At 36.5% G+C, this 27,750-nt stretch overlaps 2 protein-coding genes across 2 annotated transcripts in view; one reads left to right on the forward strand and one right to left on the reverse strand.

Moving 5' to 3' along the window:
- scn1laa (sodium channel, voltage-gated, type I-like, alpha) overlaps positions 1-2,737 on the reverse strand; it is a 70,473-nt gene extending 67,736 nt beyond the window's left edge. Inside the window, exon 1 of the mRNA XM_067444566.1 lies at positions 2,426-2,737. Within this exon, the coding sequence (XP_067300667.1) occupies positions 2,426-2,689 (264 nt within the window). The 5' untranslated portion in view covers positions 2,690-2,737. The remainder of the gene's footprint in view (positions 1-2,425) is intronic.
- A 19,448-nt stretch (positions 2,738-22,185) lies between these two features.
- slc38a11 (solute carrier family 38 member 11) lies at positions 22,186-27,037 on the forward strand. Its single transcript, XM_067444829.1, has 9 exons — positions 22,186-22,311; positions 22,399-22,464; positions 23,030-23,136; positions 23,750-23,829; positions 24,260-24,330; positions 24,418-24,579; positions 24,697-24,809; positions 26,521-26,652; positions 26,747-27,037. Exons 2-9 carry the CDS (start codon positions 22,401-22,403, stop codon positions 27,035-27,037), a joined length of 1,020 nt encoding a protein of 339 aa, XP_067300930.1. The 5' UTR covers positions 22,186-22,311; positions 22,399-22,400.
- The last annotated feature ends 713 nt before the right edge of the window (positions 27,038-27,750 follow it).

Below are 27,750 nucleotides of genomic sequence, written 5' to 3' on the forward strand. Positions count from 1 at the left end.
GTGGGAGATAAAGAAGATGTGGAAAAAACATTCAGTCAAAAATTATATAAAGGGTTATTAGGAAATTTCTCATTAATGCAAATATGTTCAATTTCTCATTAATGCAATTATCTAATCAACCAATCACTTGGCAGTTGCTTCAATGCATTTAGGGGTGTGGTCCTGGACAAGACAATCTCCCGAACTCCAAACTGAATGTCAGAATGGGAAAGAAAGGTGATTTAAGCGATTTTGAGCGTGTCATGGTTGTTGGTGCCAGACGGGCCGGTCTGAGTATTTCACAATCTGCTCCGTTACTGGGATTTTCACGCACAACCATTTCTTGGGTTTACAAAGAATGTTGTGAAAAGGGAAAAACATCCAGTACGCGGCAGTCCTGTGGGTGAAAAAACCTTTGATGCTAGAGGTCAGAGGAGAATGGGCCGACTGATTCGAGCTGATAGAAGAGCAACTTTGACTGATATAACCACTCGTTACAACTGAGGTATGCAGCAAAGCATTTGTGAAGCCACAACACGCACAACTTTGAGGCGGATGGGCTATAACAGCAGAAGACCCCACTGGGTACCACTCATCTCCACTACAAATAGGGAAAAAAGGCTACAGTTTGCACAAGCTCACCAAAATTGGACAGTTGAACACTGGAAAAATGTAGCCTGGTCTGATGGGTCTCGATTTCTGTTGAGACATTCAGATGGTAGAGACAGAATTTGGCGTAAACAGAATGAGAACATGGATCCATCAAGCCTTGTTACCACTGTGCAGGCTGGTGATGGTGGTGTAATGGTGTGGGGATGTTTTCTTGGCACACTTTAGGCCCCTTAGTGCCAACTGGGCATCGTTTAAATGCCACAGCCTACCTTAGCATTGTTTCTGACCATGCCCATCCCTTTATGACCACCATGTACCCATCCTCTGATGGCTACTTCCAGCAGAATAATGCACCATGTCACAAAGCTTGAATCATTTCAAATTGGTTTCTTGAACATGGCAATGAGTTCACTGTACTAAAATGGCCCCACAGTCACCAGATCTTAACCCAATAGACCATCTTTGGGATGTGGTGGAATGGGAGCTTCGTGCCCTGGATGTGCATCCCACAAATCTCCATCAACTGCAAGATGCTATCCTATCAATATGAGCCAACATTTCTAAAGAATGCTTTCAGCACCTTGTTGAATCAATGCCACGTAGAATTAAGGCAGTTCTGAAGGCGAAAGGGGGTCAAACACAGTATTAGTATGGTGTGCCTAAAAATCCTTTAGGCGAGTGTGTGTGTGTGTATATATATATATTTATTTAAATTAATATACTTTAAAATAACATTTATTTCTGATGCAAATATCAGATTTTTTTTAAACTTAAAGGGTTACTTCAGCGATTAGCATATGGCTTTGTATCAGTAGAAACCCTGGAGTATATTCAAATAAATTTCAAATAAATGTGCTTTTCCCCCTCACATCCCCCTGAGACAAGAGATTTATGCATTTTATTTCTGGAAAAAATAGCCAAAGGCTAAAGACTACAGCCAGCAGAGGGAGCCATTTCCACATGTTTTGAACCGGCGCATAGGGGATGGAGATCACACTCACAGCTCAGCTGGCAGCTACAGGCACCCAGCTCTGTGGTCCAGTTCTGATGATCATGTGTCGCTGTTGGTGCTTTCTGTGGGGTCAGGTGTCAGCAAGGGCACCCTGACTGGTCTGCGGCTATGCAGCCCCATATGCAACAAACTGATGCACTGTGTATTCTGACACCTTTCTATCAGAACCAGCATTAACTCTGTCTGTTTTATCGGACCACACGGGCCAGCCTTCACTCCCCAAGTGCATCAATGAGCCTTGGCCGCCCATGACCCTGTGGCCGGTTCTCCACTGTTCCTTCCTTGGAGCACTTTTGATAGATACTGACCACTGCAGACCGGGAACAGCCCACAAGAGCTGCAGTTTTGGAGATGCTCTGACCGAGTCGTCTAGCCGTTACAATTTGGCCCTTGTCAAACTCGCTCAAATCCTTATGCTTGCCAATTTTTATACATACATTATATATATATATATATATATATATATATATATATATATATATATATATATATATATATATATATATATATATATATATATATATATATATATATATATATATATATATATAATGTATAAAAATAAAATAGAATGTGATTTTCTTCTCAGTTTGCCTTTGCTGAAAATGGTATTATTTGAATTGTATTTTTTAATATTTCTCATAAAATTTTACTTTTCTGCATTTTATATTTGACCAAATCATAAAAATTTCCAAGTCTTTCTTTCTAAATCTAAGACTTAAATCCCAGTTTTTCAATGTGATGTTTTTGACCCCTTGCAGTACCTCTGTGGACTCTCAAGGGTTTGTGGACCTTCTGGTTTAAAATACAAAATCAACTCACTGCCTGATTGATGTAGAAACGATCCAGGTCCTCCAGAGGTGTGGACACCAGTTTTCTGGGAAAGTCTCCATATATGAGCGGCAGACTTTTCCCGGCCTCGAGGCTGCTGTTGGGTTTCCTCCCGCATTCATCGTGTTTAATTCTCTCCCGCTTGTCCTTAGACTTCTTGTTCTCCTCTGCGATCCGGCTTTCGATGGCCTTAAGAGATTCACGGGTGAACTTACGTAAACTTTTAGGTCCTGGTGGAGTAAACGTATGTGCCATTTTCTCATCCTGAACCTTCAGAGTGATTCGCTACACGTCTGCATGAGAAATAACTGGCAGAGAAAGAGAGAAAGAGCGAGTCAGAGGGACAGCAACACATGAAATGTGATCTGTAACTGTATGGTTAGCCTACACAAAACCCTTCACGAACCACAAGGAGAAAAGAGCATCCTATAAGTAATGGACACGCCTTCTGTACTCAAAACCACCAAGTTATCAGGAACAGAGCTCTCGAGGAATCAGGGTTATTAAATACCAGCCTGCTTAAAAGAACAGGTTAAACCTAAAAAGCTTATGTTCATGTACTTCAACTAGTAGAGCATGATGGCTCGTATTTTAAATTATTTTATTTCAATTGTATTAATTTGCCATTGACCCTTAATGGTCAACTAGCATCCAAAAATACAACATTTGCTAATTGCAGAAAGAATTTCCATGCTGGTCCAGGTGTTCCCATGTGTGGTCTTTTAGGTTAAACTTCTCATGTGGAGCCACATTTGAAGCACAAGTCATGCTCATGTGACAAAAGGGAGACTCATATTCAGTGCATGGGACGGGTTACCAAGAGGGTCGAACTGGAAATCCTCAGACCACCAGGACAAATCCATAATCACTTAACAACCACCCAATTATATTATTGGATTTCCCACTTAGGAGTCCAAGTTACAAGCTGTTCATCAACAACAAAAACACTTTAACTAAGGTGAAGTATCAACAATTTTAATGTTGGCTTGGTGTAAATGTTCAAATGAAATCCTAACAATTCTGAACATTACATTTTTTTCATTGATTTTTGTCTGCAAAAGGAAAACTGTATGTCAGATCAATAAATAAAAAAGTCAGAGCAGCAAAGTACTGTGGTGATTTTGGTGAACATCGTTTGAAAGCTTTAGTAATAGAAAGCTTATTTAAGGCAATTCCATTAATAGGGGAAGAAATCCAATAACTCTTTGTTGAAATTAAGTTTCAAGAGCATTTCAAATCAGGAATAAAATCTGAACAAAAAATTGAATAATAAGTTAAGTACAACTCTTGCATATACAGTGCCCTCCACTAATATAATATAATTATAAAATATATCCGGAAATATATCCCTTCACAAAAGAGAAAGTGGCTGTAAGAAAACAGCTAAAGCACTGAAAGTTCCAATTTCCCCCATTGGTGCAATAATTAAGAAGATTTAATCATCTAAACATGTTACAAATCTGCCTGAAAGAGGACATCTGTCTATATTGTCCTAATGCATGGTGAAGAGGAGAGTTTGAGTGGACAAAGACACTCCAAGAATCACAAATGGAGAAAGGCAGAGATTAGTGGAGTCTTGGGGTCGGAAAGCCGGGAAAGTTTCTTATCAAACAGCACCTACATAACCTCAAGTTGTTTGGAAGGATTTCAAGAAAAATCCTCCTCGCTCATCCAAAAACAAACTCCTTTATATTCGGTTGTCAGACACGACTGGAAATTCAAAAGGGACCTATAGAGCCTTTTGCCAGAAAACCAACCAGATGGTTTGGGTACAAACAGGAATAAAAAGTACCCCATGTCAACAGTTAAATATACAGCTGGGTATTTAATATTATGGACCTAATTTTGCTGGTTTATAAGGTATCATGGTATATGTAGCAGAATACCAAGAGATTTAAAAAAAAAAAAAAAACAAGTCAAAACCTGTCAGCCTCAGCTAGAAATCGTATAATGGGCCATGGTTGGATCTTCCATCAGGACAGTGATACAAAACAAATATCAAAATCAACACAAAAATGTGTCACTGAACACAAAATAAAGAGAACTGGTGAAGAGACGAAGCACCAACATGGATCTGTGAATCTGAAGGACCTGGAGAACTTCTGTATGGAGGAATGGTCTCTGACCTCTAGTCAGGTGTTCTCCAAACCCATCAGGCATTATAGAAGAACAGTCAGAGCTGTTATCTTGGGAAAAGGTTGTTGCAATAATTGGGTGCCAATGTGAACTGGAGAAAAACATTAAATTCATAATGAGATTTTTCCCCCACTTTCAATTGTTTTATTTCAATGAAAGGATATAATTTTGTGAATCATGAAACATTCAAAATGATAAACAATGCAGATTTACCTTCACAGCTGCCTTTGCCACAATATTCACCAAAAGTGCCAATATATGTGTAGGGAGGGCATTGTATTATTGTGATTATGATACTAATGTAATAAATGTAATACATTTCAACTTGGTTAATTTTTTTCCCCCTTTCCATTCATTTGCAAACACTGCAGATAATGTTGGGATCTATTGTAGCCTCATAATCAAAGCCACAGTGTTGAGTCAGTGTTGATGCAAATGAATGTCCGATCAATCAAACTAACATTTACAACAGGTAATGACACTGTAACTAAATCACAACATTAAAAAAATAAGGACTTGAGACATACATACATACATACATACAAAGCGTTGATACATTTGCATAAAGTCAGTGACTGAATTTCAAATTATATGAAATGTTTTAAAGCTGTAAAAAAAAGCATGCCATGCAATTAATGTGTTTATATGATCGATCATTGATGTTACTTCCGAGTAAATGGGTTCTTGTGAGCAATTAGTGAAGATGGTGATGAATTTCATTATTTCAGATGAAGCACTATATAACCACTGAAAAATCTCTTCTAATAGCTGTTCTCTGAAAACCCACAGCATTAAAAGCGATACAAGTGACTCATCACACCCTGCACTTTGCTGAGGGGAGGACCATATTTCACGCCAGGAGCCAAACACTGAATAAAACTAGCAAAGATCACATGCTAAATCAGGCAAGGGAACCTAGTACAATAGTAGAGCCTCATGTGAGAAACACACTGCCAGACATCGGTCCTGGGACATTTCCTCTGCAATACTAAGAATCATTATCAGATATCATTTCCTAATTCCATTATCATATCATAATATATCTTCAGGTCAATAAGAGGAGACATCATTTCCTTCAGATATTAGACTTTACAAGTCACGCTGGAAGGACACAAGGACCCAGAATAGAATCATGGTTGGAAAACAACAATTGTCAACAATGAGCAAAACATTATAATGCACTTTTGGTATCAAAGATGTGCGGGTTCAGTTCTTGGCCTTTCTTTTTATTCTGCTCTCACAAATGAAAAAAACACAAAAGTCACTGCATTCTGTCTTACAATCTGCTCACCCAACTCAATGAACAATATCCCATGAATTATTTCACTTGCAATCACTCATTTCTCTCCTGAAATCCTCATTCACATCTCTCTTCTAGTCTATTTTTGCGATACCCTTTAAAAATTAATGTTCTCCATTTGTCTTCACTTCCAATCCCTATTATTAGTACCCAGTCCTGTGCGAAAGATAGTAAAGCAGGGATTGGGAAATGCAATATGATATATATTTATAAGTTAAAATGATAGAAAGCCATTTGAATTATCAGTCACATTATCACAGTTGCACCCTTACAGGCACTGTCATATTTTTAAGTAGCCAAAGATTTTCCTAGTCCACTGGTAGTCGTTCATAAGCCAGCTGACTAGTCACACATTTAATATATTAATTTAGTTACTTAAAGGGATAGTTCACCCAAATACAAAATTTATGTCATCATTTACTCACCCTCAAGTTGTTCCAAACCCGTATTAATTTTCGGTTTTTGGACAATTTTCTTCTGCTGAACACAGAAAACTACACTTTAGAATTTTTTATATGGGTAACCAAAGAGTTGACTGACTGGCCCCATTGACTTGCATAGTATAGCCCCGTTTCCACCAAAATTACCCAGAACAATTTGTACCAGGAACTTTTTTACAGGAACTTTTCTCCCCCCCAGACCTGCAGCTGTCTGAGTTTCCACCGCGATAAAGTTCTGTGAAGATTAGGCAGATTAGTTCAGTGATGTACTGCGCGCGACTGCTCCTCCAAGTCAGTGACGAACAGTAATCATTTTTGCGTGTAGGCTACCGATTGAAAGATTTAGTGGACTGTTTACATGAGACGTTATCTAAACCGATCTGGTGTTTACATGTGATGACTTTCAATCGCAATCAATTTGTCACATGTAGTTTTTCTGCCGCATCAAAAATGTCGACGCTGTTTTCTCCGGCAGCTGGAGTGTGTTTACTGTAGCCATAGCAACTCTTAACGGCCACCAGGACTAATACAGTATTATATAATAAGCTATTTATTTTTTGTAAAGTGCAATAATCATCTCAGAAAAAAAAAAAATTCTTCTGTCAGGCCCAGTTAAAGTAAAAACTGCCTGGGGCAATATACGCTGTGTCATTATTCCAATATTATCTTCATAACTTACGAAATAAAAAGTTTACCCCTCAGAAAAATGAACTTTCCTCTCTTGTCAACATGAGCGCGACGCACGCTGTCACGTTATGTAAGGACGCACACTTAAAAGTAATCGGTCAGGTCGTTTACATGGTGAAAAATAGACAGTAAAAAAATTAATAACGAGAATGGAAGAGATTCAAGCTGTGCTGCTTTTGCTGGTTATGTATAGGTTTACTAAAGATGTAATTAAGAACGACAGAAAAGAGCACTAATATGCAGATTCAGCAGCAGCATATTCAGAAAGCTTGTAAAGCTAGATTTAAAATGACAATGTATATTATTATCAGCTATTACGGACATTGCACGTGAGATGGCTGAGACGAACGTGCGCCATCAGACAGAGAGCAAGACTGATACTTACTGAACGCAGAACGAACCCCGCAAAAGACTTTTAAAAATGCCGGTTGAACTAAAATGCTAAATCAGCATGTTCAGCGCCCAAGTCCCGCCCTCGAAAGTTCCTGAACTTTGAAAAAGTACTACCTCGCGAGCAGGGCCGTTTGGAGAGGGAAATATTTACCCGGAACTTCATTTAGACCCTGGTTCCTGCGGTCTAAACACACCGAGTACCAACCAAAGTTCCTGGGTAAAGTTTCTGTGGTGGAAACGCTGCTTATGAAGGAAAAAAATATGAAAAACACAAAATATCTTGAGTTCATATAGGTTTGGAACTTCACAATGCGTAGATTACAGTTTGTTTGTTTTTTGGATGAACTATCCCTTTAAATAAAACAAAATTATCAATTGGCCAGAATTTTGAGTTCACAATAGATGTGACGGACTTTGATGCGTTAAGAGCTCGCTCAAGTACTGTGGAGCTAAACCATTTAGTTTTTTGTAATTAGCAAGATTGTACAATGTATACAATGTTTAATAGGGAGCCAGACAGTGCAGTGTTGATAGAACCAGGCTAATATGGTCATACTTCCTGATTCTAGTAAGAACTGTAAGAAAATGCTTCCTTCGAAGGATTCATTATAAGCTACGACATTAGTGGAAAACTTAGATCAAAAACATATACACACAAACTGGAACTGCAACATTCATACACCACAGCATTTTTCCATGTTATCCAATGTTAGCTTCACTTCCTGTCATCCTTCATCTGATAATTTAGACAATCCTGTCCGATCCATGCTGTGACAATGGAGCAACAAAATAAAATAAAATAAAATAAGGATAGTGTCGGAAAGTTGCGGTTGGTGGTGTTTGTGTGTAAATGTTTTGGACCAACGTTTTCTACTTTTGATAGGGAGAAATTACTATTGTGGCAATTAAATATTTGCTTTGTTATCAGCTCAATCTATTTAGCTGTATATCATTAAACCATTCCCCTGCCTCAGAGGTCTGTCCAAAATCAGTTCCAGCAGGTACCTTATGTGCAAACGATTGCCTGCAAGACAGCTGCCCAAGCTTCTGAATGCAGCACATGTTTGAGGTCGATGAATGATTGGCAGACATTTGGATTTCCTGCCCTAGATAATTACCACATGGATCCGCCATGTTAACGATCTGTCCGTCATGGACTGCATGAATTCGCCACTTCCTGTGGAGTTTTTTTTTCAGCGACCTACCGACCAATTAAAATCGACTTTTGACTATTATTTTGACTATTATGGATTTCAAAAGTATGGTATGTCATTTTCGTGGCATTGACTCTTTAAAATACATCTAAGAGTTTTACACACAGGACTATTAATGTAGGGACATTGACGTTACATTTTCTTGCCCTTAAACATAACAAGGAACAAAGCGAACTGTGACCAGTTGAGGTCAGAAGGCGTCTGGGCAGTCCTTGACCTTCATTAATAAGCTGCTATGGAGTCTGCCGTCAGTCTGAAGGTCTGGCTACGTGAAACTTATTGAAGGTGGTGGACAAGAGCTTATGATTCAAGAACTGTAGGGAGTTCACAACTGGCCAGAGATTGGCACTTTGCAGAATACTGTGATTTCAACCAAAATACTGTCATCACTTGGGACACAACATTCTGACAAGTAATTAAATTGCATTTCAATACGCTTTCAGAAATAGCAGGGATGCACTGGGACTAAAAACAGACCTCTGTCAGCCTACAGCAAACTATAACCTGCTGTATAGTGTATAATCAAGTTCATATGTATTGATTTTTGCAGTGTTTTGATAATTCTGAAATAGCCTTTGACATTTAAACTCAATTTAAGCACAATTAAACTCAACAATAAATCTGCTTTCCTGTAGCTCAACCAGTAGAGTGTGGCGCTAGCAACGCCAAGGTCATGGGTTTGATTCCCAGGGAAAGCAAGAATTGACAATAATGTAAAAAATGTGTACATTGAATGCAATGTAAGTCGCTTTGGATAAAAGCGTCTGCCAAATGCATAAATGTAAAAGTAAAATCTCTAGTTATATAAAATTCACCAACACCAGCTGATTAAATATACATGAAGACAGAATAAGTGTCCTATCAACAGCAATCATAAGTGAAGTGTCAACATGATAATATTTACAAAAAAGCACAATATTCTGTCTTCAATTTGTCTGAACAGTGTTCTTTAAAAATAAAAGCTTGCTAAAATTCCCCAAAATCTGAAATAGACGAACTCTTTTTCCTACATATTTACTTTGTATCTAAATTAAGTTTCACACCACCCAAGAAAAGGCACTATCTTCAGCAGCTCGATAAGAATGTAATAAATCCAGATTATTATCTTCAGGTCGTACATTTTGTCCTCTGAGAGATCAACAGGTTGTTGACCACATCTATACTCCCAGCAGATTCCACGTTCATTTTAATGAGAGATTGCGTAGCTGACTGACAGACCCGGTTATGCAAACAAGAACCAAAATAAACTTCAAACAGAGGCACGAGTCACCATCTAAACGATGGCTGAGGTTACTCCAAATTACACATGATATTCATCACATGATTACCATCGACAACAGTAACCCGACTCTCACTCAGAGCCTCTAATCTCTCCTCATGACATATTGACTCCTCTGCAAGACAAATACACCTGACAATGGACACTGAGGTCGGCACACCAAACGCCAGCTGATCTGCTCTTTATCAGCCACTGTAGAAATCCTATTTTCTGCTCTTAAAATCTCATAAGATTTTAGAACTCAATAAATGTTTGACACAGCATCACTACTTATAGTTTTTCACTATAAAAAAATCAAGCGCTAAAAAATACACTGTAAAAAAAATTCAGGTCTCCAATTGAACATTTTCTAGTGACTGATCACATCTAAATTTTTCAGTTGGCCAAATTTAATTTCTGTGAATTAAATCGATTGGTATTGGATCGATGCCGAAATGTACAATATAGATATATTGACAACACTTATATGTAAAAATTATAAGTAAAACAAAAAACGTTTTTTTTTAATGAATATTTATTATCATAACGTATTTGTATAATTGCTCTTTTACCATTTTATAGATACATTTTTGATCCAATAACCCTTCCCCCAAACCCAAACATTTTATAGGGAATATAAAAATAATATAGCCTATAAAACGTTATGGACAGAAATCTAAGTAACAATATAGCTTTAAAAAGATATTTTGAGTCGCTAATTCCACTCCTAACCCTAAACCTATACCCATAATCATTCCATAAAAAAATATGTACCATTATAAAGAAAAACAGGCAGACAAGAATCCAGGGAGATCTTCCCAAAATGTAATTTCTCAAACTTATAACATAGAATCACAATCTGAATTGTGAACTTCCCAATTTTGAGATATCAAGAATATCCAGAGTGGAACAGGCCTATGGACTTTTTTTTGCACAATATTAAGCACTGTATTGAAATAAAGTTCAATTTTAAAACACTGCACACTTCACTTACTGGAGGCCAGTTATTATAGCCTATAAAGTAATAAATGAGGATCTAATAAATGACGCATCTCTTTGCTTCAGAAGGCCTTTATTAACCCCCTGGAGTCATATGGATTACTTTTATGATGGATGGACGTGCTTTCTCAGTTACTACTCCCATTATGGAAGAACCAGGATATTTTTTATTCTAACTTTGATTGTGTTAGGCTGAAAGAAGAAAGTCACCTATAGATGGCTTGAGGGTAAGTAAATTATTTCGGGGTGAACTAACCCTTTAATGGCACAGACAGCTGCAGAAATTTGTATTAGGCTTTATGATCAAATCCATGGATCTAATATAAGGACATGCATCTGATTTCTTTCCCAACTGTTTATTTACTTAAGACATGACTGATTGTCTTCGTGTACTCACCATGACGTACATTTGGACACATTTTTGTATATATATCTAACCGTTAAGGTACTCCTGAAACCCCAAGCATGCTTTGCTCCTCCGTGTTCAGCTCCGTCTCACAGAAAGCGTGTGGCAATCAGTCTCGCAGATTAATGTGCTTTTAATAACTCTTTTTCAAATAAGTCATGTCCCACAGATTGCATTTTACGAGACACATTACATGATTTGACTGATTTGGATGTTAAAGGGTTAGTTCATCCAAAAAGGAAAATTCTCTCATTAATTCCTTACCCTAATGTCGTTCGACACCCGTAAGACCTCCGTTCATCTTCAGAAGGCAAAGGAAGATCTTTACGATGGCTCATAAAAGGCCTTCATTGACACCAATGTCATTTCCTCTCTCAAGACCCATAAAGGCACTAAAGACGTCTTTACAAAGCCCATCTCACTACAGCGGCTCTACAATCATTTTATGAAGCGACGAGAATAGTTTTTGTGCGCAAAAAAACAAACAAACGGAATAACGACTTATAGAGTGATGGGCCAATTTCAAAAGAAAATTTAGATTAATCAATTCATGATTAAATGCGACTGAAAACATTGTCATCGTCGTGACGTAGCAATTAATTTTAATGCTTAATTTTTACTATTGAAAATTATTTTATGCAGCAATGTGAGCAGCTCTCAGTTGTCAACAGCTTTGTCTGAATGAAAAAAGTTGGTTTACATTATAAAAATTATCCCACCTTTCTCTGTCACCACACTTTCCCAAAGAAAAAGTAAAGCCACAACCACAGTTTCAATCAGAACCCATCACGTCAGGCAGAGGCACTTCAAGTACTTCCCATTGCCCTGTGAGAAAAAAAAAAACATTAGGTTTCCCAAGTGTGGATATACGATGATGTGAAACTAAAAACCTCCAAGAGCACTTAGCAAAACGCCTCAGAATCACAAACTGTTCTCAGTAATGGCTCTAACAGCCCATATTCGTTGATACCTCCTGTCAGATTATGCATTTCTTTTTTATACTGATACTATATGAATATAACAGAATAGAATAGTCTGAAGATCAGAGAAAAACAACTGTATATTTCAAACTGTTAACAGCCACTGATGAAACCTCTACTATGATCATATAATATATAATCATAAACAACCCCATTTTCAGAAAAGTTGGTATATTTTGTAAACGGATAACACTAAATACAAATAGGCCGTCTTGTTGGCAGAGGCTATTTACACTAACTCTGCCCTATGATGTCTGGTTGGACTATACAAAATTACAGAAGACGCAGAACTATCAGAGTATAAACAGTGTAGGGAATAAGGCGCATAGGAGGAAGTTTTGCTGCAAATCAGAACGAGTTCGCATCTCTCTTTTGCTTAACTCACATATCTGTTAAGAAAGGCATTTAGTTTCAGTAGCAATTAAATAAAGTGTCTAACGTGTGTTTAGTATTAAAATGTTTATTGTTTAAGGTTAGGGGTATGTGTACGGAGGCCTTTATTGTCTAATATTGTTTAATAAGGCGGGATCTATTTAATAATAGTAATAAAATAATTGACACTTCTTGTTATTAATGCATGCTGTTTAATGTACAACAACACTGAGGTGCAAATATCTGCCCCTAAATACAAAATAATACTAAATACTAACACTTATTGCAAATAAAAATTTATTTTTACGTAGTGAAAATAGAACTTTGCTAAGGAAAAGTGAGAATAGAATCTATCACTATGTGCACTCAATGCAATCAAATCTGTGATTCATTAAGGCGTGGGGGGGGGGGGTAATGCTATTTCTTACTTATTTAGCATGAGAGTTTGATTCTCATGCTAGACATGGCCAAAATTTCATAAAGAGAGTATTGAGAGCATTTCTGTGCCAAATACAGTCTATCAGGACTCGAAGGGATTTTTTAGAGTGTATGGTCTTGTATGACGTCATAAAGAGAGGAATTCCTTATATGGGCACTTCTCCTGGATGAGTGTGTGTGTGCACGTCGCTCGTTGATGAAAACCATCAGCGGTGCTGTCTTTACACCACGGAATCAACATTGTCATTAAAGAAGTGTGTTTCTGATTGTGAGGGAAAGACAACCTTTTCAGCTTCCCAAAAAAAAACTGTGTAAAGGAAAACCAAAGACCAAAGGAATTGAACACACATGATGTCATAAACACGACTTTTCATCTCGTAAATACTAACATCCCACTTGAAAGCACCATATGTCTCCACAATCCCAATACACATCTCCACGTAAGTGGTAGGCTACCTTCCTTCACACATATGCAAGTCACCCATGCCGTTTGCGCTGATAACACGACAGGTGTTTGCACTTGGACCTGTCGCTGATGAAAGTCTGGATGGTGCCGAGAGAACTCGTGGCATCTCTGTATAGAATTGATGTATAGCTTTCTCCTTATGCAACAGGCAGCAGCACACTGTTTTAAGTGACAAAGGTTTTCTACTCCCAAGCACATGTGGCTGTATAACACAGTGTCATGATGGTTTCTCATGCAATGCCATCTGAGGGTTCACGCACATTCAACAGCGGTTTCCTACCTTGTCTTACATGTACTGATAGATTGTGACCTAAATTCTTTGTAATATTGCATTGAGAACTGTGATTTTTTTAATCGTTTGACAATTCTCTCATTAAATTTGGCACAAAGTAGTGAACCATGACATATCTTAGCTTGCAATGACTGAGCCTTCCCTGATGGTACTATTATACCCAATCATACACTCACCTATTACCAAATCACCTGCTTATTGTATTATTGTTTCAAAACAGTTCAACTTGGATATTCTATAATATTTCCACTTTTATTTTGTTGCTGTCCCAACTTTTTTTGGAGTTTGTTGCAGCCATGAGCCATCAAAATTAAAATTTGTTTTACAAAAAAAACAATTAAGTTGAAAACATAAAATATTGTAATATACTTTTGTCAAGATAAGATAAAGGAGGACGAGAATGAACAAATCACTGATTCTTGATTGAACATTTCTGAAAATGAAAAACTCCATGTCGAGGTGACTTTTAAAGATCTAATAATTGGCAATTGAAGTATAATCTTCCCTTCGGTTATTATTCACTGAAAGAAAAGATTATTTACAGAAGTAAAGGTTTTTGACAGTTTTTTATGTCGCCATTGGATTGATAATCGCGCCCACAATGATTGAAAGGTGAGTTTTACAGGTGAGCGCTTTAGGACAGAATTTTGCATATTTCTCAAGTAGTAAGGACATTTTGGCATATTATTCTATAAAAAAATAAATAAAAAAATTAAAAAAACACTAAATTAACTGTTGTAGTCTTTTGCATTATAATGTGAGCACAACTTCTCTCATCTTATGTAACGGTGAATACAGACTTCAAATGACTGACTGCCTGCCTTGATTTAATTTAAATTGGCGCCTTCTAGACTGTGCTTATCTGAGGTGGGCGTAACAGAAGAATAAATCCTGCCAAAATCAAATTTATATAGCGAATATGAGGAGATTTTAGCAGCTTATTATAACCTACATGAGCGCGATAAACTGTTCTTTGTGATCAAATCTTTAGATGATTGAAAGAAACCAAACTTCCCCTCTCTTCAAAAACTGCCTCAAATACATTTAAAACAAAATTGTTAGCGAATCGGACTGAATCGATTCTTGGAAGAATTTCTGAAGTTTTTGAATCTATAATTACCGATTCATTGAACTAGGTCAAGCCGAAAAAAACTATGCGCGATCCGAGTTAAAGAGAAGAAAGTCGGACAGATAGGAACAAAATTAAGTTTACGACTTGACACTAAATTGGTAGGCAATCACAATGCCATTAAAAATAATAATAATAATAAAAAAATTAAATAAAAATTAAAAAAAAAAAAATATATATATATATATATATATATATATATATATATATATATATATATATATATATATATATATATATATATATATAATTTTTTGTTTGAGCCGAATCGATGTGATCTAAAACAAATTGGACTGGTAGGCCTACACATTAGGTTACAAAAATGTATTATTATTATTATTATTTTTTTATTATTATTACTGTAATATGGCTTTACTGTAACAGGTCACAGAATTATAGGCTATGCCACGTGATGAACTGGGTGAAATGAACTGTTCGAAAGAACCGATTCCAGGAGTCGGACTACGTACAGGGAGTTCATTAACTGCTGTTAAATAAAACGCGGTTTAGCGGTCTAGAATAAAAAAAATCAAGTTTGTATGAGCTGAATTGCTGTATTGTGGCTTCATCCTTTCCACCGCAGATTCGTCAATCACTGGAAAAGTGGATTTACAGGGCGTCAACCAGGGTTAGGACAGTTGACATGTCTTTCTAAAAAAATCCCACGGTGAATTGAATTGTTTTCAAGATTATTGGCGTTTGAGCATTGCACTAATCACATGCATATTATAAAATGCTCTAGGTTAAATTAGAGCACAAAACCCGTGGCGCAGAGAGAGCAGACCAGTGCTGACATGCATAGCCTAAATGGATGTCGGAAAACCAAACAAATCAATCAATGTGCACAGATATGTAAATAACTTTTTTTTTCCTCATGTGCATCTGAGGCTACGACAACAACGTCATAGGCTACTACTGTATGCAATACAGAAACAGAAAAGTAAGATCACAGCCTTAAACTAAACTGTATAAATGACTAAAAAAAGAAAAACAATGTAATGTGAAGATTGCTTTCACATACCAACTGAATGAGAAAATAATATAAGGAATAATATAAGGAGAAAATAATTGAGGAGAGACCCCTGAAAAGAGTGTAGGCTACATTGGAAAGCGCTATATAAATGCCTCATTCATTCATTCATAAAGACGAACAATGTGGTATGATCAAGCCTTCCTTTGAAATAAACTCATTTATGCATCCGTATTGTTACTTGCATTTAATAATAACCCAATACATATTTTATTGACCATAAATTTGAAGAGCTTTTCATCTTGATCTACTCACCATCTTTTTTGTGTGTGCAAAAATCAGGGAATTTCTTCGAACATAAGAGAGAAATTAATCCTCGGAGCAAAACTTAATGCAATGATCCAAGGTGGAGAGAAAACATCCAGTGTGAGCAACTTTACCCAAGTAAGTAAGACTAGACAACTCCAAGGGATTTTCAGCGAGAGAGAGAGAGAAAGAAAAAAAAATCGCAGAAGTCTGAGATCAGAAAGAGCGAAGTGCCTGAGATCAGAGAGATGAGCGCTTCCGGTCATTCATTAGACAGACACTGAGCGAAGTCACCGACCCTACTATGACTGAGGCTGGCCTTATGAATAATAAAGTACGACATGACTACGTCGCTTCGTCCACCTTCTGTTGCCTCGTAGTATTATTTAAATTGTGCTGACGTCTCTTTTTAAACTTCCAATGGAGAGTATTTGCTTATGAATGTTAAAAACCAGGCCTTAGCCATAGTAGGACTCCTAAATTTTCAGATCTTGACGGACACTGACGCCAGACTGCAAAACGTTTCCTAAAAGCGATTGGATTTTTTTTTCTTTGCCCCACCCTTTGTGCAATAACTTATTGCTGTATTAGCATACACTCAAGGATAGCATAGCCTATTGTATTTTTAATTGTATTTTGAACAGGCTGTTTCATTTGGCATAGTGCAGGGCATAGTGCCAAGCACGGCCAAATATGATGACCCCTTCCTAAAATCCATCTGTTTAAAAATGTAACCTGTTAGACAAATAGTAGCCTAAGTGTGACATTATTACTACAACATATTTAATTTTTTTACGGTCTATGATTGAATCATATTGATTGGATACACTAATGCTCGATGTACCTACTATAAACCTGAAGAAGAACCTAGGCTATAAGCAATTTTCACAATAAATGTAGGCAGCTTAGCCTATTAAGAATCCCCCCTTACAACCCGAGCAATATGGGACTAGAAAAACTCACCAGAAAGATACAGCAAACCTAATTCTGGTAGGCTATATGACAAGAAAGGAGAGAAACAGTTTAAATATTGGGTAGACTTTATCCATTTGTTTTTATTCTCTGGAATGTTTTGGGGACCCTTCTGAAGGACCCCAGTTTGAAAACCCCTGGCACAGTGTTTTGTTTAAAGTTAAAAAGACAAGTTTATCACATAAACTTACATTTTGTAGCCCCTTGTTGGTTTAACTGCTTCTATTCTTATTTGTAAATCGCTTTGGATAAAGAAAATCTGCTAAATGATTAAAATGTTAATCACTTTAGCTTATGTATTTAGTAGCAGTAAAATATCAACACTGTAAAACAGGGGTCCCCAGACTCGGTCCTAGAGGGCCGCTGTCCTGCAGAGTTTAGCGCCAACCCCAATCAAACACACCTGAAACAGTTAATCACTAGATGCTATAAAGGCATTGATTGGCTGGTTCAGGTGTGTTTGATTGGGGTTGGAGCTAAACTCTACAGGACAGCGGCTTTCCAGGACCGAGTCTGGGGACCCCTGCTGTAAAATATAAGAATTTACAAGAATTTTCTTAAATATTATCATACCAAAGACAAACTTTTAGTGGTTTTCTGGGTTGCTTAATACAAACTTTTTTCTTAAGGGTTTCATAAAAAATTGTACTAGTTGAGTAAATCAAGTTTTTTGTGTGTGTGTGTGTGCAGATTTTAGTCAATTTCACAGTAACTGCAAGTTTTCAGTTCAAAACGTCAGTCAGAGAGAGGTCAGCGAAGACGAATAGCGACACCTAGTGGATTAAACATCTTTTTCTTTCTTTTTCGTTTTCTTTCTTTAAATTTGATATATATAAAATGTTATATATATATTTGAATCATTTAACAGAACAACCCTACCCCATAACAATAAATTAGAAACAAATAAATAGTAAGACCACTGAAGGTGTGCTGTGGTATTTGGCACCAAGATGTTAGCAGCAGATCCTTTAAGTTGCGAGGTGGGGATCAGACTTGTTTGTTCAGCTCATCCCACAGATGCTCCATTGGATTGAGATCTGGGGAATTTGGAGGCCAAGTCAACACCTCAAACTCGTGCTCCTCAAACCATTCCTGAACCATTTTTGCTTTGTGGCAAGAGCATTATCCTGCTGGACGAGGCCACAGCCACCAGGGAATAACGTTTAAAAGAAACATGAACAATGCTTAGGTAGGTGGTACTTGTCAAAGTAACAATGTGTGAAAAAAAAATCTCTTCGGTTTACCAACAATGTCATATCTAATATTCTCCATATGTAGCTCTGTAAGCATCTCACATTTAGCTCAAAACTCTTTATTCCACATCAACAAAATTGCTTTCTTTGCTATTGTCATCGCATATTGTATCGTCTGTATTTGATTAAGGCTATAGGTGTCAAGAAAGGGCCAGTGTAATATTGCAATGAGTATTGCAATAGTCTTAAGGACCATTGATACTTCTCTCTTGTCTTTTTTTGTTTGGAAATTTTACATTTGTTTGAAAAAAAAAAAAAATAGTGCATGGCTGCCAGAAATTCCCTGTTTTGCACAGAATTTCACAGAAATTTGGCAAATCCATAGTGGAGAATGTCTCCATAAATTTTACAAAATGTCATTCTTTTTGTTATTAATTTTGGATGTAATATTGACATGCAAAACAATATATTCAAACACTTTGTTTCTCTGTGTATAATTAACATTAAAAATAGGCGGATGACAACATAGCTGTTGAATGAACCATATGTGACTGGAATACCACACACACACACACACACACACACACACACACACACACACACACACACACACACACACACACACACACACACACACACAGCAGTTGTTTTGTGTGAAATTTAATGTTTAAATTAATATTAATAATCATAAATGCAAACTTTTTTCTTCAATTGTTTACTTTATTTAAAATGTATTATTCTCTGAAGTGGATCTTATGTTAAATTCACACTGCAAAGGAGGCACAGAAGCGCTTCCAAAATGGCATTTGTGTCTTTACACAGGCTGTTCAATGCTGCTCAGAGGTGGCATAAATGCTTTTACACAGCAATTGTAAGGGTATACTTTGATACTAGACGCTGAAGTGGGTCAAACCAGACATAATTTAATCCTTACTTTTATTTGAACTGAATAATTGATTAAGGATTGTTCAATAACCACACATGATAACCACAAATATATAGTAAGATGGAAGGTCACATAATTAAAGTTACTCAAAACTGGTCTTTCCATTTACATGGTCAAATAAATGATTGTCATGAACTTTAACTACATTATATAATATAAACTAAAATACTCCAAGTTGTTGGTTCTGTGCTCATGATGAGCTTGCTCAAGGTTCCTCCAGACGTCACCAGGTTGCTCAGCAGCACCAGACGATCTGCAGGACACAAAGCACTGTGCTGTGCCCCAGTGTGTTTGTGCGTCTGTAAACTAGAGCTCATATGGTAAAAGATTGTGTGCATCCCTATTTGTTTCAGTATCATTTTCTTCACTTTCATTTGTATTAGGTGCAGTCACTTTCCACTATTTCACAAGAAAGTGAGACTGTTGAGCAAATGTTTGGCCAGCAGCTATAATACGGTTTAGCAGGCTTTGTGTGTCAAACACAGATTAAGTTATTCATGCAGAAACAGCTTTTCCGATAGCCTGTGGCTGCTGTTTAAACGCTGCAGTGGGTGTGTTTTTATTCTGTGGGCTGGCACACACACTGAATCAGGTGGAGCGCTTTTACTCCATCACATGGTAGAAACTGATATCTCAGAAGGATTGTTTTTAAATGGAAGACCAAAAAAATGAAAAAAGTGGCACTGTTCAACAGGTGGGTTTGCACATTATTTGATCATTTATGAATTAATATAAATCTGAGAGAGTTACTGAGCATGCTTCTGATTTGAGTTTGTATCTTTTCAGATGGAAGATGACAGGGATTGTTTGTTGTCCTCACATAAGGACACGGGGAAAAGTGGAACTAGCTCAATGTCTTCTGCCTCATTTAATTTCATCAATTCCATTATCGGATCCGGAATCATAGGTAATATTTTGTTTTTAATGCTTCTACAAAATAATAATATCATTTTAATAAAGGCATACAGACACTATATATATATTCCAAATTGTATATGTTGGTACAAAGCTAATGAGATGGAGCATATATATAGAGGGAAAAGCATCAAGTGTCAATACATATGAACTCCTGAAGTGTTTAAAAGGTATCTCATGAAGGTGGTTGAGAGCATGTCTAGCAAATAGTTTAGTATCTAAAATATAGAGTAAATCTGATTTGTTTAAAAAAATGGTTTACTACATAATTCCCAAACGTTCATGGTTTTGAAGACTGTACAATCTCTTGGCTGATAGTTTAGATGTTTTCTCTTTTTTAATTCCTGTTTTCCCTTAACAATATTAGTAATATTACCTAATAATATTACTAATAGTCAATACAATATCTTGATAAAAGCATGCTTAATAACTATTGCTGATGTTTTGATGCAACTTATTATTTTCTCACATTTGTGCATATTTTAAGAGACCAGTAGATGTGAGAACTGGCTTAGATTCCGCATGGTTCGGGATCATATGACTACTGAACAGCTCTAGTCTGTTCACATGCTTCTGCTGCAGGAAAAAAATAAAGAAAAAATATATTTCTGGTCCGATGATATGGGGTCTAGAAAAGGTCAGCATTAAATTTGAATGCATATAACTATAACTTGGTCAGCACATTTTTTAAAAGGTCAAATCTTTATGTGACAAACTAGTTCCAGTCTCCCCTACGGGTAGTTGGAAAGCTCAGCTGACTTACTAGTGTTGTTTTTCCTCTCTAATCAGGCAGGTGATAGAGCACAGAAATAGCCACTGCCACCTGCCAAGAATATATATATATATATATATATATATATATATATATATATATATATATATATATATATATATATATATATATATATATATATATATATATATATATATATATATATATATATATATATATAAGCATAAAGCATGCTTGGCATGTCTCACATCTACTGGCCTATTAAAATATGAACAAGTCCTCCACATTTCTGGTCTCTTGGCTTCATTCTTCTAGGTTTGCCATATTCTTTGAGTCAGGCTGGACTCCCAATGGGTCTTCTGCTGCTTTTTCTGGTTGCCTTCATCACAGGTATGCACTGCAAATTTTCATTCCCTGTTAACTATGCATCTAGATGACAGTTATTTACACTTTAAAAATACTTGCACCGGTTATAAAGTAGGATAGAATAAAGTTGAGGGGTAGTTTGCCTATATATACATATAGATACAAATTATATTAGAATGGACATATTTCCTATGGACAACTTTTATGATAGTTTTATGAGGCCTTTGTCTTCTTTTTGGAGCTTAATAGTTTAAATCACCATCCACTTTCACTGTTAGGAAAAAGAGCAATGTTTCATAGATGATAAAAGACAATATGGTTTTGAAATGATGATGTTGAGTATTTGACGAACAAAATGTCTTTTATTTTGTTAACTACACCTTTAACATAAATAACAATGCTGTGCATCCTTTATAATTGATGCATGTAAATGTTTTACACATTATTGTTTCTAAATGCATATTGTTTTTCCATGAGGGGTCATGACATGAGAAATCTAATTTATCTTGATCTTTTGACAGTTAACTGCAGCATATTTCGCAATATTGGACTTAAATTTGGGGCGCAGAGCTGAACTGGTTAAGGGGTCTTTGTACAATTAAAACATCCTTCAAGTTTCATATTAAACATCCTCCTCATTATAAATAAAGCATTTATTTAATCAAGCTCCAAAATTGTGACGTCACACAGGCAAAAACATTTGCATCTGAAAATAATTCTTTAAAAAAAAATCCATGTCATGACCCATTTAAACATTTTCAAATCTAGTGCCATTTTTCAAAAGTTTATTATATATTGTTTTTATTTTATTTTATTTTTTTCTTTGTGCAGATTACTCCATCGTTCTGCTGATCAGAGGAGGTAATCTGTCTGGCACTCACAGTTATCAGTCTCTGGTTCAAAGCACATTTGGCCAGATAGGATATCTGATTGTGTCAGCTCTTCAGTTTCTTTACCCATTCATCGGTAATCGCAGACATCTGTCCTAATGTCCCTTTGTTGTATTTATATTGGGAGGTGAATATAATTGCCATTATTGTGTCCCTCATATAGCAATGATCAGCTACAACATCATCACAGGTGACACGCTGACCAAAGTGTTTATGAGAATCCAAGGAGGTGAGCTGCTTATTACATTTACTTTTTTTTAAAGGTGTCACACCCCATTTTTATTGTTAATTTGTGGTCTGAGAAGTCTGCTCATAATCTTAGCAAAGTGTTTTGTGCCAGAAAGTCATAATTTAGTTAGTATGACCATTTCCATCCATCTCACAGTAGTAACACTTTTTTTTTTGGTGCTGTGCCTTTAAGATTTTTGTGTAGATGATCTATTATTGGGACACAGCTTGTTTCTGCTTTTATTAATGGAATAATAGCATCTGCATTTGCCTTTTAGGCATAAATTTGCGTCATTACTGTAAGATGCACATGTGAATGATTTTGTGTTTTTAGAACAGCTGTTGTTATCCTTGGTGCTCTTTTTTGACTTTAGAAAGTTTTGAGTTATGAAAGTTACAGTATAACTTCATAGTATAATAAGCGCATGATAAATTTATCTTGGGTCTAAATGTCTTGTGCCTGTGTATTGAAAGTACACCTCCTTCAAAAAAATTATCATTTTTTTTCTCTGTGAATGCATTGATAAAAGCAGAAACTTGACAATTGTGCTCTTTGTTTTGTCCAGTTGGTCCCGGAAACATTCTTACGGAGAGACATTTTGTAATTCTGATGTCCACTCTTCTATTCACACTGCCCCTGTCTCTCTATAGAGATATAGGAAAGCTGGGAAAGGTTAAGTATTCGATATAAGTCTAGTAGTCTTTTGTAAGTCTTATAAGTCTTTTGTTCATATTTGAAACACAAATTAAGATGTCTTTAATGAAACCGGAGAGCTTTTTGTTCCTATATTGACAGACTACGCAACAACTACTACTTAAAAAAAAAAACGAATTTACCACTTTACAAAATATTAGTCTTCAACGCATGTTTACACAGCATTGTCCTCTCTTGCATCAACACAACTCTTTAGTTGTGGTGCTCTTGTGTACGTGTGTTTGAGATTAATATTTTGTAAATAAAGTGGTAAATAGTTTTTTTGCACAAAGCACTTGTCGCTTCATAAAATTGAGGTTAAACCATGGAGTTGCATGGACTATGATGAACCTTTAATGATGTACTGCCTTTTTGGGTCTTGAAAGTGGTAGTTGCGTAGTCTGTCAATGGAGGGACAGAAAGCTCTCAGATTTCATGAAAAAGATCTTCATTTGTGTTCTGAAGATGAACCAAAGTGTTACAGGTTTGGAACGAAATGAGCGCGAGTAACTGATGACAGAAATTTTCATTTTTGGGCGAACTATCCCTTTAACTTGACAATAATGAGCTCTCTCTCCCTCCTCTGTTGCAGGTATCTTTATTGTCCATGCTCTTGACTTTTGCCATCCTCATCACAGTGGTCGTGAGAGCAGCGACACTAGGACCACAGATGTATAAAATCTCTCTTCCCATCTGTGTGCATTCATTCACACTGTCCACCATATGCTCATGTTTGCTGACCGCAGCTCAGTATAATGATTTACTCTGATCTCACTGTGCTCCCTTCATTGGGTTTATTTCATTTTTTATTTGATTTTCCATCATATTTTAGCCTTTGACAAGGTGTATATTGACACGCTGCAGTGAGTGCTTCATAAGGATAACCTGTGTGAACCCAGATCAAATATGTGATTAAATCTAGCAGATTATTAAAAAGGCAAAATAATCGCTATAAGTTTTTTAGTATTATCATAGAGACTTGAGAATGTGACTCGACTTTTTTGACATGCTAAAAATAACCATTCAAACAACCTTTGCACAAACATTATTTATGCAATTAATACCTGGCTTTGTTTGTTTACTTGTGTTATTTTGTCCACAGACCAGCGTCAGATAATGCATGGGTGTTTGCACGGTGGAATGCAATTCAAGCAGTTGCCGTCATGTCTTTTGGTGAGGTTTTACTTTTAGTGATATACACCTTTCTACATCAGTGTTGAGAGCATTCTCACTTTTTCAATTGAAACATGTATTTTTCAGCTTTTATCTGCCACCATAACAGCTTTATGATCTACGGGTCGCTGCAGGAGCCCACGTTGAGCAGCTGGTCTCTTGTCACACATGTATCTGTGGGCTCAGCTTTACTGGTCAGTGCTGTCTTTGCAGCTGCAGGTTATGCAACTTTTACTGGTTATACACAAGGTAGATCACTGTATATTCTGGGTCACATATCTGCACCTATTGCTCTGATAAATCTGTGACATATGGTACACAATGCACTGAAAGAACCTGAACACGATTACATGATTTTTGTACTAGGTGATATATTTGAGAACTACTGCAGGAATGATAACTTGGCTACATTCGGTCGATTCTGCTACGGTGTCAGTATAATCACCACGTTCCCTCTGGAGTGCTTTGTAACCCGTGAGGTAAGATAATTTAAGCTTTTATGTATACGGGTGATTCAACTAGGGATACTTTTGATTGAAAACCAAAACTTCTTAATGTTAAATGTTTTATGCTATCATATCCTGAAATGATGATCTGATTATGACCTTGATCAAGTTGATTTTCCATCATAGCCAAAAATACACTATATTGTTAAATGTTTTGGGATGTCTGCCTTTACATGCACATGAACTTTAATGACATTGCATACTTAATCGGTTGGGTATGATATGGAGTTGGCCCAGCCTTTGTAGCTATAACAACTTCAACTCTTCTGGGAAGGCTTTCCAAAAGGTTTAGGAGTGTTAATGGGAATTTTGACCATTCTTCAGGCACTGATGTTGGACGCTAAATCATTAAGAGTTTCTTTTAGTTGAACTAAGGAGCCAAGTCCCACCCCTGAAAAACAACCCTACACCATAATCCCCCTCCACCAAACTTTACACTTGGCAGACAGTGACACAGACTCGTCCATGGGATTGCCAGACAGAGAAGCGAGATTGGTGATTGATATTGACTCTGCAGAAAGTTGACGATTTCTGTGCACCGTGCGCCTCAGCATGCGCTGACCCTGCTCTTTTACGTGGCCTATACCACTACATGGCTGAATTGCTTGAATTCACCACGCTTGAGTTCACTGAGGTCCTGAGAGCGACCCATTCTTTCACAAATGTTTGTAGAAGCGTCTGCATACCTAGTGCTTGATTTTATACACCTGTGGCCATGGGGAACACTGGAATTCAATGATTTGGAGGGGTGTCCCGATATATTTGGCAAGATAGTGTATATTGTTCTCCACAAAACTTGTGATGGGAATGACTGCAGTATTGGGGACAGTGATTCTTTGACATAAAAATAATAATAATTGTAAACATAAATAGGTCATTGACAAATGAAGCTTCAAATCATCTTTTCAAACTGATGTAAAATAGTCAACCCAGTCACACATAAATGCGTATAAATAATACAAGTGTGCAATATAGTGGAATGTATACCCCAAAACTCATTTTGGCGTGCATATGATACACTGTTTTTCGCGTGCATATGATACGCACTTTATGGTGTATATATGACACGCTCTCTTGGGTAGGTTTAGGGTAGTGGGGTGGGGGGTTCGTATGTATAATACGCCATAAAATGCGTATCATATACACGCAAAAAACAGTGTATCATGCACGGCAAAATGAGTTTTGGCGTATATATTCCACGACATTGCACACTCGTACTATTTATACGCATTTTTTGTGAGATCCGGCTGAAAATAGTATATATGCATATATTTATATAAATAAAAAATTCTAATTAAAAAATGGCAAAAAACCCAACAAAAGTACTAAACCTTTAACTACAAATAAATAAGTAATTAAAAAATCTATATATTAATAAAAACTATAATAGTATCTCGATTATACAAAAATAACACTGGTTCTAATAGCAAAACCATAAAGACTCAGATTTTAACACTTTTTGTAGTTTATTGATAAAGGATTGAAAGTTGAAAAGCATTTAAAATCATTCATTGTGACACATTGTCAAAGTCTTTAAACCTTTCCAGCTTTCTGTTTGACATCATGCTCATCCCGGCTCTTTATTGACCACATACAATGTTTGAATTGTTGTAAAGTGTGACATACTGTAGATGATTGTTTTAGTATTTGTTTAACTAACTTGCCCTTTCTTGATGGTGTCCAGGTGACCTCCAATGTCTTTTTTAAAGGAGAACTCAGTAACACCGCCCATGTCATCATTACCTTGGTGATCATATCAGCAACGACTGCCATATCCCTCTTTTATGACTGTCTGGGTATTGTACTTGAACTGAATGTAAGATTTCCTGTTAATTCCATAACAACAGAATATGTGTTCACATTCAGAGATGTCTGTAAAAGTTGTGTTTATGTTTTTCCATCTCCTCCAGGGTGTTTTGAGTGCTATACCCCTCATGTTCATCTTCCCCGCCGCCTGCTTTCTGAAGCTCTCGGATGGCCGCTGGTTTCGCGGGGAAAACCTCATTCCCAGCATTATCCTGACGGCAGGTGTTTGTGTTATGATAATCGGCTTAATAATGATGGTGCTCTTCCCTCAGGACTGTTCGCACGGAGCAGAGATGTTCTACTGCACCGTCTCCAACACCTCAGTTCCCAGCACCACTTCACCCAGCAGTGTGCTACAGTTCAGTAACGCCACACAGAATGCCAGCACTTTCTGAGTGAAATTCATTTTACTGGAATTCTTCTCACTGGAATCTTTTTATATGCTGTTTTCTAGTGATAAATTGTTTGTGCAATTGTTGTATTAAATATATTTAATAAAAACAAGCATACGAAAGATCTTTGTTGTTCTATGCACAGTCCTCCAAGTCTTTTGAACCCATATTATAAGGAACAGTTGATCTTTCCCTATTTTAACTTTAGCTGAGTGATGTGCCAGTTTGAATTTTCACAACAGAGAAAGAAATTAAATACAAAAAACTTTAATTTAAAAAATAATAAAAATCAATGCAGTGACATAATAGCAACTGAAATCAATAAACACCTCCATATAACTTGCAAATATGCAGCAGTTATATTTATTTTTAATTTTTTTATGAAACAGATATATTTAGGCAGTGTATGCCTTTAAAGGCATAGTTCGACAAAGTCCCTTTAAAAGGTTAGTTCATCCAAAAATTCAAATTAGCCCATAATTTACTCATTCTCAAGCCTTCCTAGATGTGACTTTATCCTTAAGACATCTAAGCTGTTGATAAGGATACTGAATGTAATAGAAATATGATTGATTTGTGATATAAGATGCAGAATTTGTATTTGTTTTATACATTCAAATGTCTCTGTATTCCCCTGCAGTTGTTTAAAAAAAAAAAGAAGAAAAAAAAGACTTTATCCTTTCAGACAAACACAATCAGAGTTATAATAAAAACTG

The sequence above is a fragment of the Pseudorasbora parva genome, chromosome 5 (genome assembly GCF_024679245.1).
Source record: "Pseudorasbora parva isolate DD20220531a chromosome 5, ASM2467924v1, whole genome shotgun sequence".
Classification (NCBI taxonomy): Eukaryota; Metazoa; Chordata; class Actinopteri; order Cypriniformes; family Gobionidae; genus Pseudorasbora; species Pseudorasbora parva.

Excerpts from the sequence above, each read along its gene's own strand:
- slc38a11 (XM_067444829.1), top strand. The coding sequence starts at position 22,401 with ATGATCAGCTACAACATCATCACAGGTGACACGCTGACCAAAGTGTTT. Across the intron at positions 23,830-24,259 it reads GCGACACTAGGACCACAGAT|ACCAGCGTCAGATAATGCAT; the intron begins GTATAAAATCTC and ends TTTTGTCCACAG. Across the intron at positions 24,331-24,417 it reads AGTTGCCGTCATGTCTTTTG|CTTTTATCTGCCACCATAAC; the intron begins GTGAGGTTTTAC and ends TGTATTTTTCAG.